At 50.8% G+C, this 16,183-nt stretch overlaps 1 protein-coding gene across 2 annotated transcripts in view; it reads right to left on the bottom strand.

Moving 5' to 3' along the window:
* The window catches only part of TMCO4 (transmembrane and coiled-coil domains 4), a 79,377-nt gene that overhangs the window by 45,049 nt on the left and 18,145 nt on the right, over positions 1 to 16,183 (bottom strand). For both annotated transcript variants that reach the window (XM_084787959.1, XM_084787958.1), the window contains 3 exons: positions 14,765 to 14,939; positions 13,623 to 13,650; positions 1,302 to 1,434 (listed from right to left, as the gene is read on the bottom strand). In XM_084787959.1, the coding sequence (XP_084644085.1) occupies positions 1,302 to 1,434; positions 13,623 to 13,650; positions 14,765 to 14,939 (336 nt within the window). The remainder of the gene's footprint in view (positions 1 to 1,301; positions 1,435 to 13,622; positions 13,651 to 14,764; positions 14,940 to 16,183) is intronic.

Raw genomic sequence — 16,183 nt, 5'->3', positions numbered from 1 at the left:
ATCTCAAGACAGCTATGGGGGATAAAGAGAGGCCTGTGCTGGGTAGACATGCCTGGTGCCCTGTGCCTGTGCTGGGTAGATGTGCCCGGTGCCCAGTGCCTGTGCTGGGCAGGCATGTCCTGTCCAGCGCCTGGTGCCCGGTGCCTGGTGCAGCAGGTCAGGATCAGGATGGGGCTGGAGTTGATTTATGACACTGGGATTAGATGATGCCCAGAACTGGGCTCTGGCTAAGTCACAAGAATGGGTTTCCATGTCACATTCTTAATGAGTATTTAGGTGGCAGCGGCAGGCTGTGTGTGTGTGTGTGTGTGTGTGTGTGTGTGTGTGTGTGTGTGTGTGTACATGCCCGAGTGCACACACGTGGGTCAGAGGACAAGGTCTCTTTGGCATTTCTCAGACATCATAGGCTATTTCTTATTTTTAATTTTGAGCAAGGGTCTCTCAGTGGCCTAAGACTCATCGGTTTGCCCAGGCTGGCTGACCAGGAAGTCCCAGGGATCCATCTCTGCCCACTGAGTGCTGGGATTACAATGTATACCACCGTAACCAGACTCTTCTGGTTCTGGGATCAACCGCAGGGCCCTTGCTTCCAAAGTGAGCACTCTGCTGACTGAGCTATGGCCTCATGTCCCTTCACACCCCTGACCACACGCATAGCATGGGGGTTTATGAGGAAAGGGAGGCTCCATGTCCGTCAAGCCCTTGCCACACGCCAGCCTAGGCTGAGCATTTTCTGACATGATCACATTCTGCTCGCCAGTGACCCAGGGAGGGCACTATCCTTACAGCCATTTTATAACCAGGGATACTGTGCTTAGAGAAATGAGGCCACCTGTCCAAGGACAAATAGCAGATGGTTCACTTGGGCCCACACTGACATAAAAACTGGAGGTGGAGCAGGGCACCAGGGCCATCAGCTGGTGGTCACCCATCTAGGGCCTTTAACAAATATCTCTCCTTGCAAATACAGCCAAGCCCAGAGAGGGTGGCAAGTGACTTGCTAAGGTTGCAGTGAGTCAGGGCTACTGGGACTCTGTCTGGGTTTTTGTTTTGTGTCAGGGTTTCTCTGTGTAGCCTTGGCTGTCCTGGACTCACTTTGTAGACCAGGCTGGCCTTGAACTCACAGAGATCCATCCTCCTCTGCCTCCCGAGTTCTGGGATTAAAGGCGTGCGCCACCACCACCCCTGGCCTCTCTGTTTAATGCTCCTTTTACCTCATTGCATGGCCTCTACATGGGCAGGGGGCCTGAGATGGGCAAGTGGGATTCAGGTTTTTGTCAGTGGCCACAGGGCTGTCTTACTCAGACTCCTCCTCCTTGATGTCCTTCAGGCTCTCCAGGAATGCCTCTTCTAGTATAGCAAGCTCCTCCACAGGCACCTGGAGCAGGGAAGTCACATGACAAACGAGGACTCTGGCCCGGGCATCATAGTGTCCTTCAAAGGAAACAGAATGCCCAAAGAATCAGTTGGGGCTTTAAGCCAGAGATGCTAGCAGTGGTGCAAACAGCAAAATCCAAACCTGGAAGTAAAAATAGCAGCCCCAGGGAAGCCACTCTCAGGGGTGACTCTCAGCAGCTCCTGAGGTCCTCAGCAACGTCCCGACCCAAGCACATGAGGCCCCACATCTGAGTGCCTGTAGCTCCACGCGACCCCACAGAATTTCTGTGTAGCCTTGGCTGTCCTGGAACTTGCTTTGTAGACCAGGCTGGCCTCAAACTCAGAGATCTGCCTGCCTCTGCCTCCTGAGTGTTGGAATTAAAAAGTATACGCAACCACCGCCCAGCTCCATCTTCTGATTCTTTTTTTTTTTTTTTTAAAGATTTATTTATTTATTATGTATACAGTGTTCTGCCTGTAAGCCAGAAGAGGGCACCAGATCTCATTATAGTTGTGAGCCACCATGTGGTTTCTGGGAATTGAACTCATGACCTTTGGAAGAGCAGTCAGTGCTCTTAACCTCTGAGCCATCTCTCCAGTCCCCATCCTTCGATTTTTATATTAGTCTCTCACAGCAGAGCTTCAGAATGCTGAGCTATTAATGTGTTTTTGTTGCTGCAATAAACTTCCAAGGCATAATCTTTTTAAAGAATTAATTGTGTGTGTGTGTGTGTGTAACAAAAGGAGACAGAGGAATGTGTGTATATTCATATGTATTTGTGCCCTCGTCTGTGTGTGTGCAGGCCAGAGGCCAACAGGTCTTTGCTCCATCTATTTCTACCTTATCTTTGCAGGCAGGGTCTCTCACTGAACAAAGCTTGCCAGTTTGGCTGTTTAACCAAGTTCTAGGGATGCTCCTGTTTTTGCCTCCCCAGTGCTGAGATTACAAGTATGTGCCACTGGGCATGGCTTTTATGTGAATGCTGAGGACTGAACTCAAGCCCTCATTCTTATATCCATATTCTTATGGAAAGCACTTTAGAGGAGGAATCATTTCCCAGTCATCAGGTGCTCTCCCTCTCTCTCTTCTCTCTCTCTCTGTATGTCTCTCTCTCTGTCTCTCTCTGTCTCTCTCTTCTGTCTCTGTCTCTGTCTCTGTCTCTCTTCTCTGTCTCTCTGTCTCTCTGTCTCTCTGTCTCTGTCTCTGTCTCTCTCTCTCTCTCTCTCTCTCTCTCTCTCTCTCTCTCTCACTCACACACACACACACACACACACACACAAAGGATTCTGTCTTCTTATAAGGTTTTGCTATGTATCCCAGGCTGGCCTTGAACTCATTAAGGACACCAAGCTAACTTTGAACTTCCAATCCTATTTCATTCGGCCACCACACCCAGCTCCTTCTCCAATTTCTAGAGGCCTCCCACCGTCCTTGGGTCTTGGTCACATGACTCCAACCTCTGCTTCTTATTGGGTCTTCTCTCTCCTTCCAACAGGTTCCCTGGGACGCCATCTTGCCACCTGGTTGATCCAGAACCTCCGCCCCCATCTCAAGATGCTTCACCTGGACCCAGCTCCAATGACTTCTCGTCACACAGGGAAGCAAAGCCAAGGGTTCTACAGAGCTGAGGGTGGATACCTCGGAGGGTCCAGATTCTAGCGAGCTTTGAACTTTCATTTCTCCTTAAGACAAAGCTTGGCCACCATCTGTGTGCAAGACCCTGACACTGGGGCCTTTGCTCTTGCATATGGCCTCGCTCCTGGCATTTCTCTGTGTGACTGCCTTGCCTTTGACAGACTAGATGACAAGCTGACTCGTCTGAGTGCCCTGTCCCAGCACCTGCCTTCAGTGGGTGCAGCGGAAGAGCTTAAAATCAGGGTTTTTTGTTTTTTGTTTTTGGCAGAGAGAAAGTCACAGAACTTAGCATTCAGCCGCTGCACAGTCTCACGGGCGCTGTGGAGACACGAACTGTCAGAAGTGCAGTTCTCGGTTCCCACTGCCCATCGGTGTTGACTGCACATGGCAGGGATGAGGATCCCTGGCTGGGGATGTAGCGTAATGGCGGAGCTGGCCTAACATACACTGGGCTCTATCCTTAGCAACACACACACACACACACACACACACACACACACACACACACAAACCAGTCCCTGCCTTGCCTTGGTGGGGTTGGAGGAGGGGGTCTGCAGAGCCCGGCAGACATACATGTTGTGACGGGAGCTGCCTACGTGCCCAGGGACAGACAAGCGTGTGTGTTGAGTCTTGGGGTCACTGGGTTAACGCAGACAAAGGCACTCCCTTTTCTTTGAAGAGAAGCTTGTGACGCCCAAGTGATAATGAGGTTGTGGAGAAGGCTTGGCCCGAGTGATTAATTGGGTGGTGAGTGTAATTAGATGGTAATAATACTCCATCGGTCAAGGCTGCAGTGATTCAGGCAGCCACGTGCACGGGTGATTAATATTCAGGGGTAAGATCAGGCACAAGGCTCCTTCCTGCGGCCTTCGGGAATGGTAATTTCAAAGACTGTGAGGGGTGGGGCTGGGCTACTGGACTGGGTGTGAGCTTCTGATTGAGGCAGATGGGTAGGGCCTGGGTCCAGGGCTACCTCAGACATTTTGGAGGGGGTCTCCTGGAAGCTTACCAGGTGACCAATTCAATTGTAAGAAGTGACCCAGTCATCCATCCATTTTGAGACTAAGGCCAAGACTCTGGGCCTTGGTCTAGAGCAGTGGTTCTCAACCTGTGGGTTGCGATCCCTTCGCGTGTTGAATGACCTTTCACAGGAGTCACCTAAGGCCATCAGAAACCGCAGATATTTATATTGCAATTCATGGCAGTAGCAAAAATTATAGTTATGAAGTAGCAACAGAAGTAATTTTATGGTGGGGGAATCACCATAACATGAGGAACCGTGTTAAAGGGTCGCAGCGTTAGGAAGGTTGAGAACCACTGTTCTAGAGCTTTTGGTTCTCCCAGCACAACATGTAAGAACAGACTGGGTTTGAACACTTTGCCCCCCCCCTTCATTACCACCACACGGCATGCTGGCCCATGCACTCCGCTGACCCCATGGTAGCCAGAGAGATCTGTTCGAACCTTCTGTCAGATCCATTCGAACCTTCTGTCAGATCTTTTTCCATCTCGGCTTAAAACCCCAATCAGCTCCCAATATCTTTAGAATAAAACCAATGCATCCATGGCCTGCAAGACTGTCCACTCCCAGGCCCCCGCATGAGATCCTCTCTTGCATCCTCTACTGCCTCTGCTAGAGGCTAAATGCACCCTGACCTCAGAGCCTTTGCACTTGCGTGCTGGCTGTCCGGAAAGCCCCTCCCCTAGTACGCTGCCAGGCTGGCCCAGGTCCTCCAGTCAGGATTCAACTCAACTATCAATTCTTTGGAAAGGCCACCGACTCCTCCCCAAGAGCAGTCCAGCCTCAGTTTCCCACAAGGCAGAGCTCTTGGCCTACTCCTGGCTGTCTCTTTATACCTGTGCTTAGTAGGTGCACTCACTGACAGACCACAGTCCTCCTGGCCCACTGGGTTCTCTGCTGTGTCCACAGTCCCACAGGACTGTGCAAAGGACCCTTGCCATTTCTGCATGAGCTATCTGTTTTCAAGAAGGCAGAGTCTTTCCTTCCCAGGAGGCATGGCGGGGGGGGGGGGGGGAGAGGATAACTGACTAAGCCCTACCTGCAAACCTTTATTATGAGCTGAGCTTTGATGATGCTCAGAGCATTCTTTCTTTCAGTTCCTTCTCAGAGGTCACCTCCTTGGGGAAGCTCTTGTGGAGGCCACGCCACAGCCTCTTTTCCCTCGTCAGCAGTGATCTCTACTGGCCACCATTTAGATGGGCAGTTTTGGAGCTGGGGTGTGTGTGTGCACAGTTGGAAGAGTCCAGCCCCAGCAGTGCATAAACCAGGCATAGTGGTGCATGCCTGTCATCCCAGCACTTGGGAGGTTGAGGCAGGAGGATCATCTTGGGACCTTGTCTCAAGCAAAGAAATCACAAATAAATATGTTGGTAGTTTCCCTACTTTTTAATTATCTGTCTCCCCCCCAGCCCCCCTCCCCGAATACAAGTTCCAAACCCACTGTGCATCCCTAACTGCTTGAAACAAAGAGAGGTTTGTAATCTGCAGAGGTGGGAGAAGGATTCTCTGGAGGACTGGATAGATAGATAGATGGGCCAGTGTTGGGAGAGACTCAGACTGTGGAGGGTTATTACATGGGATGAATTCATTGCCTTCTGGTAGAAAAATCCTATGATTCATGGGCCACTGAGGTGATTCAGTGGATAGGGGAGCTTGCTGCCAGCCTGACAATCCATTGAACACATATGACAGAGGAAAGAACTGATTCTCAAAGGTTGTTCTCTGACCTCCACACAGGTTCTGTGCTCCCTCCCCAGTAAACAAATGGAAAAAAAAAAAACAACAACCTATGGCTTGTAATCACACTAGCTTAGAAGTCTCAGCTCTCCAACGCTGAGTCACATCCTGAGCTCCACTTCTCTTCACTGCTTTCTCGAACCCTCTCGACTTCCTGAGGAGGCACGCACAGCTACTCACGTCATCATGTCCAAGGAAACAGCACTGGGCACTGGGCTGGGCCACTTGCCGAGGGCCATTATTAGCTCCTTGCCAGAGAAGTGTCACGCTCAGAGAAGCCACGCTCTTGAACCCAACTGTGATGTGTGTGTGTCTGTGTGCACATGTGCGCCAGGATGGAACCCAGGATCTTGGGCATGCTAGGCGAGTGCTCTACCTCAGCCCCAAGAATATGTTTTAAATTCGTTGAAATGTAACAGGAGGGTACTGTGAGTGTGAGTCTGGCCAGCACTAGAGACAGAAGTGCACAAGCAAAGACACTTAGCATTACTGTTTTGTTCAAAGGCGAAGGTTTTTTTTTTTGTTTGCTTGGTTTTTTTTGGTTTTTCAAGACAAGGTTTCTCTGTGTAGCCTTGGCTGTCCTAGACTCTCTTTGTAGACCAGGCTCACCTCGAACTCACAGCAATCTTCTGCCTCTGCCTCCCAAGTGCTGGGATTAAAGGCGTGTACCACTACGCTCAGCTCAAAGGTGAAGTCTCATTGTAGCCCAGGCTGGTCTCAAATTTTCAAGTCCTCCTGACTGCATCCTATGTGTTGGTGCTGGATTACACACGGTGCACCACCTGACTGTCCCTAGAATGACTCATGACATGTTCATCCTGCCACTTGTAAGATGGCTCTCTGTGGTGAAGAAGAAGAAGAAGCAAGTGTCCATCCTCTCAGTAAGTCATGGTGAGCACCTGACCTCTGAGCCACGTGGGGCTGGGAACACAGCTGGAAGCTGCCTGCTGCCCTGCACCCTTTACCCCTCTTCTTCATAGGGTCTAGGGACACCCCTCACAAGCCACACTAATGTCCCTGCTGGCCTGTCCACTGCTCTGTCAGCTCTCGGATCACCAACTTTCCTGGCTATGCATTTCCGGAATATTTATTATTTATGCCTGTTCTTATTCGAAGTGACATTCTCTTATGAAAGGGAAGCTGCGCCATCTTTCAATCCCATCCATGGATCGCCTGTGGTTAGGGCAGAGGGCACACAGATCTACTTCAGAGGCCTCCCCCAGCTCTGCCTCCTCAGGGGCAGTGCCAGCGACGTGGCTGCACACGTGCCTGCACACGTGCCTCTGTCATTCAGGCCTGGAGGTGGCGCAGTGGTTAGGAGTGGATTGTGGGTGATGCTTTAGATTAGAACCCTACCACTTGGCTTCCCACTATGTGGCCGCAGACAGGTTATTGTATCTGCTGTGCCATACTGTCCCTTTTTTGTAAGAGGGGGACAGTCATTGCATCTGTCTCCTGGGGGACTGTGTTGCTTTCACCAAGGAGTGCTTGGAGTAGAAGCTGGAGCCAGAACTCGGCCCAGGGCCTAGGGCAGGTCCGGTGCACATAGCAGCAGTTCAGATCTTATTTACCTAATGGAGGAAGCATGATGCTGCAAAATTAATCATTAATTGCACAAATCTCAAGGACACGGCCAGGGAACTCGACAACTGGGTCACAGGAGGACATTTCAGCCAGACTAGCCTTATTTCACAAAGCCCTGACTATTAGGAGGGCAGGGGTGCAGTCCTTCCAGAAAGACTTCACAGAAAGTAGAGTCGAGTGTGAGGCATACACTGCTGTGGCTCACGTGCACGCACGTGCCTGAGACCCTGGCTTTGTATTGATCCACAGGGGACCCGTGATAGGTACAAAGAGTGCATAGGGCAAAACTCAGGGTTCAGTTGCCCTGGCTTTGACTCAGAGTTCACACACTGAGGTTCGTGTCGCCTTAGATGGAACTTTGAAATGTAACCTCTGGGGCCTCGATTTCCTCCCTGTAAGTGGGGACAAACGTGCATTTCAGTATGAGGCTACATACTATGCAATAGCTCACGATCTATATAAAGGGCCCAAAGAGCAACTTGAATGACTTATAAGGATTATACTGAGTGCAAGTAAACAGGTCTCACCTGCGATGGCAACGCTTTGATTTTTGCACTGATCTCCGAGTGTGGTCAGATACAGGAGCACATAGATGAGGTCACGGGTAGGCATTGGCTATCTTCCTCAGTTGTCCTCTCACTGAGCCTAAAGATCACTGATTCAGCGAGGCTGGCCAGCCAACGAGCTCCAAGGATCTGCCTGTCTCTATAGAGGGTGCTGCTATGTGTGGCTTTTAGGTGGGTGCTGGGGATCCGAACTCAGATCTTCATGCTTATGCAGTGAGCACTTGACTGAGCTATCTTGCCAGCCCTGGAAACACTGTTGATTGTCACAATGTGAGGTGTGCTACTCACATAAAATGGGTAGAGGCCAGGGAGGCCGTTGACATCCCACAGCAGGCAGGATGCCCTTCCACAGAGGATCCTCTGCCCCAGCTATGTGAGAGCTGCTGGCTCAGGCTGATTTACATGTACTGCATGGCTGGTTTTTTTTTTTTTTTAAATACTGTTGTGTGGTCAGAAGGCTTTGTGGGTTGCTACAGGGTAAAGGGAAATGATTGGCAGCCCACCCAGTGGCCAATACGGCATTGCTCTGTAACTCTCATTCCCAGACTGTCAATAAAGGTCAGTCTTCCAGGAAGTTCTAAGGAGTTGCTGCCTTTCATGGTGATTTCCTGGGCTGATTCCACAGGTACTTGTCCTGCCCCACACAGGAAGCAGTGCAGCCTCCCTGTCGGCCTCTGGAGAAGGATGCTCAGAGGAACTGCCCAGCTCTGATCTAGAATTGTTCTCTGAAGAAAGACCATCTGCCTATCATTCTGCTCCTTCTCCCTCTTTTATGCATCCATCCATCCACCCATCCATCCATCCATCCATCCATCTATCCATTCATCCATCCATCCACCCACCCACCCACCCACCTATCAACCCATCCATCCATCCATCCACCCGCCCACCCGCCCACCCATCCATTCATCTATCCATCCATCGATCCATCCACCCACCTGCCCATCCACCCACCCATCAATCCATATACACATAAATAATATCCTGCCTGCCTACCTGCTTTCACTCATCCATTTATCCACTTAGGCACCCACCTATCCACTCTCCCACACACCCACCCACCCACCCACCCATCCATCCACACACCCACCCATCCATTCATCCAGCCATCCACCCACCCATCTATGCATCCATCCACCTTCCATTTTTAGTAAGGGTGCTTGCCAAGTGGTAGGCTTTCTTAATACAAACACAGAAGGCAGTGCTGGTTGAGACACTGCATTCAAAGAAGATGTCCCTAAGAGGGAAGGAAGCCATTTTAAACCCAGGCAATGATCCTGTAAGAATCAGCTCCAAGGCTGCTCACTCACAGCACGGTAGTACATGTTGGTGCCCACGTGTGCTCATGGTGGTTTGTGGTTTGCTGGTGAAGTGTATGTGTGAGTGTGTGTGAGTGTGTGTGTATGAGTGTGTGTATGTGTGTGTGTGTGTGTGTGTGTGTGTGTGTGTGTGTGTGTGTGTGCATCAGAAATCACATGGTTTTCTGCTGAGAAAGAAAAGTGGGGCAGATAAAGGTACAAAGCCAAGCAGATTTCTACCCAGTGGAGAAGCGATGGGAGAAAGTTCTGGTCCAAGAGGCTAGAGACCTGGTTTTGACTCCTAGTCTACATCTCCCTGTGTTTCTCCAAGAAGCCCCATTTTCTGTTCACGTTGGGCTTTCCTGCTGAAATGAGATCATCTGAATTGACCTCGATCTGCAGGTCTGCAGATCCCAGGTCTGTGTGATCCCAGGTCTGCAAACTGAGGCAAATGTCTGAAGCGCTTCACCAGGGGAGGAGAGTCAGGTGGTCGCATGAGCCTCCAGATCCACACTTGGTCCAGAGCAGGTACTCAACACACGGGTGGCTTTCTTGTCATTCAGATTATATGGTCAGGTCTGGGTTAAATATGTCCACTAAAAGCAAGTGCTGGAAACTTAGTCCCGGTGCAGGTGTTCAGTGGGGGGACCTCTAGCAGAAGATTAAGCCGGGAGATACTAAAGCTGGCATTGCCAGAGTGGGCCCCAGCCCCATCTTGCTTTCTCTCACTCTCTTTCCTTCCCTCCCACGCTCTTCTATTTTCTGCCATGGAACACTTCAACATGAAGGCTCTTGCCAGATGCAGGTCCCTTGTTATGGACCTGACCTTCAAAACTATAAGAAATTGATCTTCTTTTCTCTGCAAGTTACCCAGTCTCAGGCTTTCTGTCATAGCACAGTACACTTTAAGCACAAGACCCAGAGCTGGAAAGTTTACTCTGTGGGTAAATGCCGGCTGTGTAAGTGTAACATCCTAAATTAGGATCCCCTGAACCCACGTGAAGCTGGGCATTACAGTGAAATGCGACAGGGATACAAATCTGAGGAAGCTTGTGGGAGACGGAGACTCTCAGGAAGCTTGTGGGCCACAAGGCTGGTGTATGCTGCAGGAAATGACAAAAAAGTCCTTTTTCCCAAGTAAGGTAAACGGTTGTCCTGAAGTTGTCCTCTGACTTTCACATATGCATCAAAATGTGTGCATACCCTGCAGCATGCCCCTCCCCTCAACTGAAAAAAAAAAAAGACCAAAAATTCCCCCTGGGCCAGAGCCTGGGGTAGTCTTCTGGGATGGATGAGGGTCCTGGTGGAATCAGCAGAGTTACTAATGTCACTGTGATTCGGCTGGGGCCAAGACTCTGAATTTCTAGCAAAGCTCTGGGGGGATGGATGCCTGTGCCAGCTGTGGTGCTGATGCTGATAGCGATGCTGGTGCTGATAGTGATGCTGGTGCTGGTGCTGGTACTGATGCTGGTGCTGGTGCTGGTGCTGATGCTGGTGCTGGTGCTGGTGCTGGTGCTGGTGTTGGTTGTGTGTGAGGCACACCAGGAGAAGTAGGCTCAGAGATCTTTTCCAACAACATGAAATACATTGTCCTTATAAGCATCAATCCTCAGTGACCTACAAACTCTGTCATTCTGTTGGATAGTGACCGCACCACACAAACTCTTCTTAGTGACATTCTACGCAGCCTATGTGTGACCGGAGGAAGCCCCCACTCTTCAAAGGTCTCCGAACACCACCTTGCATGAAAGCGTCACCAAAAAGACTTTATGTCAGAAAAAATGCTTTTTCAGATATCAAAGTAAAGCTCTCAAGATGAGGTTGTCCTGATGAGGTGTTTTTCCAAGAGATTCACAGAAGGGAAGAGAAAGAGAAGGCAACCTTGGGAAGGCCAAGAAAGGTCTAGGACAAAACAGAAACTGAAGGAGGCCTGCAGGATCCAGTTAGAGCCTCCAGAGGGAGCCCCAGCCTGCTGGCTGCATTTCAGACTCCCGGCTTCACAGGGGGACGGCTTCACAGGGGGACACACAGAAGTCGGGTACTAACAGAGACCTGTCACAGGAACTCTAGGAACACAGGCAGGATCTGGCTCTTCATCGAGTAACTCTGGCAGCATCCTTGGGCTGCCTTCCTCCATACAGAGGTAGCAGACCTAGCTCCCGAACTTATTCAACACGAGTTTGCTAAGTGCCTGGTGCTAAGCTTGACCCAGAAGCGAGGAAGTGCTTACCAAAGAGCCACAGGAGAAAGTACAAAGCCACTTTCATGGTCCACACTGGAAGGCCCAATGGCTTCCCTGTGTGTCACAGCTCAACTTCTTTGTCAGTTTGACTAGACTTGGAATCACTGTGAGGCTGTTTCGTGCAAGCTTTAACCGAGGAGGGACCCCAGCTGGAATGTGAGAGCATCTCAAGGACTGGGGGACCAAGCCTGAGTCAAAAGGGGGAAAGGAGAGGACCGGGTAGACTTGAGCGAGCATCCCCCTTTCTCTGCTTCTGGCTGCAGATGCCATGTCCCTTTGCCTTGTAACCCTCCCACTACTGCCAGAAAGACTTCTGTCACCACACTGTCCTCTCCTGATAGATTATACTCTGAAACTATGAACCAAAATTGTTAGTTCCCAAACCCAGGACAAATGGCTGAGGTGCCTATTTAGCATACAAAAGAGGTCCTGGCCCCTGGGTCCTCTCTCAGTCCCCGCTTGTGGTGGGTTTGGCTGGCAGACACTGCTGCCTTCTTCCTTAAACTTCTCCAGCCCACTCAGCTAGTGCTGAAACCTGGGATTGGCATCTATGGGCCCCCTTCTGAGGAACTTGGTGGTTCTGAGCCAAGCTGCTGATCTGATTCTCCTAAGGTGTGGGCAGATCTTTTGCTTCTGCTGGGTCCTGCCACCCATTAAATTTGACGCCAGATTCTCGAGTTCTGCCTCCTCAGCTACTTTCCCTCCCCGTGCTTTAGCCATTCCTTTTCTTGCCTTGGCCATAAGTGTCACCCTCACACACACCCCCTCCCCCGAGCTGCCTGTTTTGTCTGCTATAACTACAAAAGCCACAACAGAGTGCCAGGAAGCCCCTCTTGCTCCCTCTGGGCTCTAATCATAAGGACAAGGCATACCTTTCCTCTAGGATTTGGGACATTTTTCTCTGTGACAAGTTTCCCATTCCACTTGGGGACGCCCCACGCAAATTCTTGTTACAGTGACTCTTTCTAGCTACGTTCTCCCCCTGGGATCTGCAGTCCCAGGGGACTTCTGCTCTCAGCTTCCTCCTGGAAAGTCCTCGCAGCTTCTCTATGGCCTCCCAGGCCTGTGACTCTGGTCCTTGTCCTTGGAGCTACCTGCTCTATTTCTCGTAGTGTGCTTCTGGGCCTGCACATTGTGAGATTTATTTATTTATTTATTTTAATTTTTAATTTTTTAATTTTTATTTATTTATTTTTGCCTCCCCCTAGAAGCTGCCTGCCAAGCCCTACAGCCTCCGTAAGCCCTTCTGGACCCCTGTGACCTTGTCCCTCCTGTCTCTTGGCTCTCTCCCAGAAGCCCTGCAGCTTCTCCTCGCCCTCATGGCCTCTATGGTATTGGAACCCTCCCTTAACTGGAGTCCCTGCTTGTCCCTCCTTGTCCTTCATGGTCATGACCGACCACCCCAGTCTCCTTCTCCCATGCCTTTCCCACCATCATGGGCCATGTCCTCAAACTGTGAGACAAAATATAATTCCCCCCCCCCCCCCCGTCCTTAAGTTTCTGTTGCCATTTTGTCACCGCAGTGAGAAGTGCAACCAATAACTGGCAGAGTGAGGGGGGCTGGACACCCAGAGAGCTACAAGGAGCCACAGCTGGCAGAAGCCACACTTGGGGCTGGGACTTGACTGTACTGAGTGAGGAGGCAGGAGAGAGGCTGAGCAGCCCACCAGGCCTCAGGGCCACACTGGAGGTGCTGGGTATGAGGCAGGGAGACAAAGGTGGCCAGACAGGCCTCTAGAAATGAGAGAGCAGCGTCCTGGCTGGAGAGCCTGTGTGGAGACCCCGGCTGTCACCTACGAGGCTATGATGGTGCTAAGCCCCAGGATGCTGGGTGGGAGGGAGGGGACAGAGTTGAGGCTTAAGAGTCAGGAATTAAGTAAGCCCCGTCAATATCACATGGTGCACGTCAAAGACATTGGGCTGGATATAAGTGCTGCATGGACCGGGCGTGGTGGCGCACGCCTTTAATCCCAGCACTCGAGAGGCAGAGGCAGGTGGATCGCTGTGAGTTCGAGGCCAGCCTGGTCTACAAAGTGAGTCTAGAACATCCAAGACTACACAGAGAAACCCTGTCTTGAAACCCTCCCCCCCCCAAAAGTGCTGCATGGTCCCTGGTCTCCCTGCATGTGTACCACATCACACAGACAGCAGGTCCACTTACCATCCTTGAGTGAGAAGCTCAGAAGGTCCTGTGGGAAAAGGAGACAGAAGTCAGTGAAGGGTTGACAGGCCACCACCCAGCCCATGTGACAGATAAGCACTGACTCCTACCAAGTGGGCATGGAAGAAGCCCTCCACCCCACAGTCCAGTGGTGAGTGTGGTAGTAACTGTGCGTGAGTGAATAAACAGGCCAGTGTGAGGAGGAGAAGACCTGTTCTCTGCCTGTGCTACCAGCAGCCCATGCCGCAAGCTTCTGCCTACTTAAACTGCAGTCGGAAAGGATGAGTGACATGCTTGTGGCCACACAGCAAAACTGCTGCTTCAGAAAAAAGCCACCAGAGCTTGATAGGAGGCACACTCTGGGGCCAGACCACCAAGGTTCAAATCCTGGCTTTGGCAAGGAATTATCTGTCTGTGCTGCAGTCACCTCAACTATAAAGTAGGGATGGGTTTACAGGTTAAAGATCCCTATTAAAAATCCCAATTCCAAAGCTGTCTGTCTGTCTGTCTATCTATCTATCTATCTATCTATCTATCTATCTATCTATCTATCTATCAGGATTTATTTATTTATGTGCATCATGAGCATGTGTGAGTTTGCGTGCACCATATGCATGCAGGAACCCGAGAAGGCCAAAAGAGGGCACTTCATTCCCCAGAACTGGAGTTACAGGAACAGCAAGGGCTCTTAAGGGCTCTAGAATCCCGCTCCTAGTCCCAAAGATACTTAAAGTGAAAAAATTCCATACTGTGAACTGCGGTTCCATGCACAAAGGTATTAAAAACTTATAGAATTGCCTTCAGACTATATATGTAAGATGCACTGCATGTAGAACTCACATCCCATCTAAAAACACTTTATGATGGGCATGCACATATTACAGCCTTGGGGTTTCTGGGGACAGAGAACAAGCCGTTTCCCTTCTGAGTGAGCCATGTGGGCTGGGGTGGCTGCATAGGCCAACGCTCCATTGTCATATATTATGGTGATGATCATTGCTGATTCATTTTAATTTTATGTGTATGGGTGCTTTGGACGCATGTGTCTGCGCACCGCATGTGTGCAGTGTTGCAGAGCCCAGTAGAGGGCGTCAGATCCTCTGGAAATGGAGTTGTGAACTGCCACCCAGGGGCTGGCGTACCTGAGTGATTGCTGATGGGTCGCCTTTCAAGATGGGGTCCTTCAATAACGTCTGAGCAAAGATGTCAGGTTCTTCACCTCCCAGGCCGCTGGCAAAGGCCTTCATGGTTGGGAGGACGGTTTCGGACAAATGCAGCCATTTTACCAGGCCCGTCACAAATTCTGTGTTGAAGGGGCTAAAAAAGAGGTATAGTTACATCTTAACCTTCTGGAGAACATGGCGCGGAGGGGGCAGGTGGTGCACGGATAGGGTCACACAGGCCACTTAGAGTCCAGGAACTAGAGATGGTCTAAACAGAATCTTAGGTGGCACAGCTACTACCTTCAGTTCCCACCAAGACTTTTTACCAAGAGGTACAGATATGAAGGCTGCCAGCAGCTGCTGCCTATGTGACCTGCGCCTGAGCCATGCTGGGAACCAGGAATCAGGGGACAGAGGCACCCTTAAAGTGGTATGAAGTGTGAGGACAGAGGGAGGGACTGAGTCCTAAGCAGCCCTAGATTCACGTGCATAATTACACAGCTGGAAACCAGGAGATGCTCATTCCTGGGAAAATATCTATTGTAATGGTGGAGCCCTCACTCCAGCTGGTGTGCTGCCATGGTGCCTGCTAGGTGGATGATGTGGCCACTTCGGAGAGTTGGCAACCCCATGATCTCAGATGGAAGTTCACTGTATCTTAGGGACCACGGCAGAGTCCACACCGACTTCTGATGCAGGCTGTTGTCTGTGGGCAGGGCTGAGTTTTTGTCGAGGGGTGGGGTTGGGGGTGAGGGAAAACAGGGAGATTCACCAGGAAATAAAGAAAAGGGAAAAGGTTGAAGCCTAGATGTCACATTTAAACTCTCAAAGCTGAGTCGCATCCTCACATTGTCCTGGGAAAGTAGCTCATCCGCTCTGCCTGTGCCTCTGAGTCCTTATCCGCAAAAAACGGCTTTAAGAGACCAGCAGAACACAGCACGCAAGGCAAGACATGCTTGGGCTGATGCTAGCCGGCATCGTAACTGATTGATTGACAGGTGACCGAGGGAGACAACGGACAAAGGGGTGAGAGTTTGACCGCGGCATCCAGCCACTCTGGGGAATCCTTGGTGTCCCTACTTCACCTCTCTCATTTTCTAAGGCTGTAAAATGTAGGTGACATTGGGACCCACCCCAGGAGTTATATAAGAAGATAAAACGGACAGGAGCAGCTCATGACATCTGTAGACATGCAGTAAACGTTATCTCCTGGGATGGCCTTGTGATAGATAACCCTTCCCAGTGGATCATCTGGGGGTGGGGTGGGGGTGGGGGAGCGGGTGTGAGGATGGGAGGAGGAGGGGGCAGAGGGGACTGACCTAGGGAGGCAGACGGGTGTGGACCTGGGTGCCTTCGGGGATGATTAAGTGGGTGAACAGAGTAGTCAATGCATGTACA

Source organism: Acomys minous (assembly GCF_964271855.1).
Source record: "Acomys minous genome assembly, chromosome: 6".
NCBI lineage: Eukaryota > Metazoa > Chordata > Mammalia > Rodentia > Muridae > Acomys > Acomys minous.
This window is presented reverse-complemented; position numbering and strand designations above follow the sequence as displayed.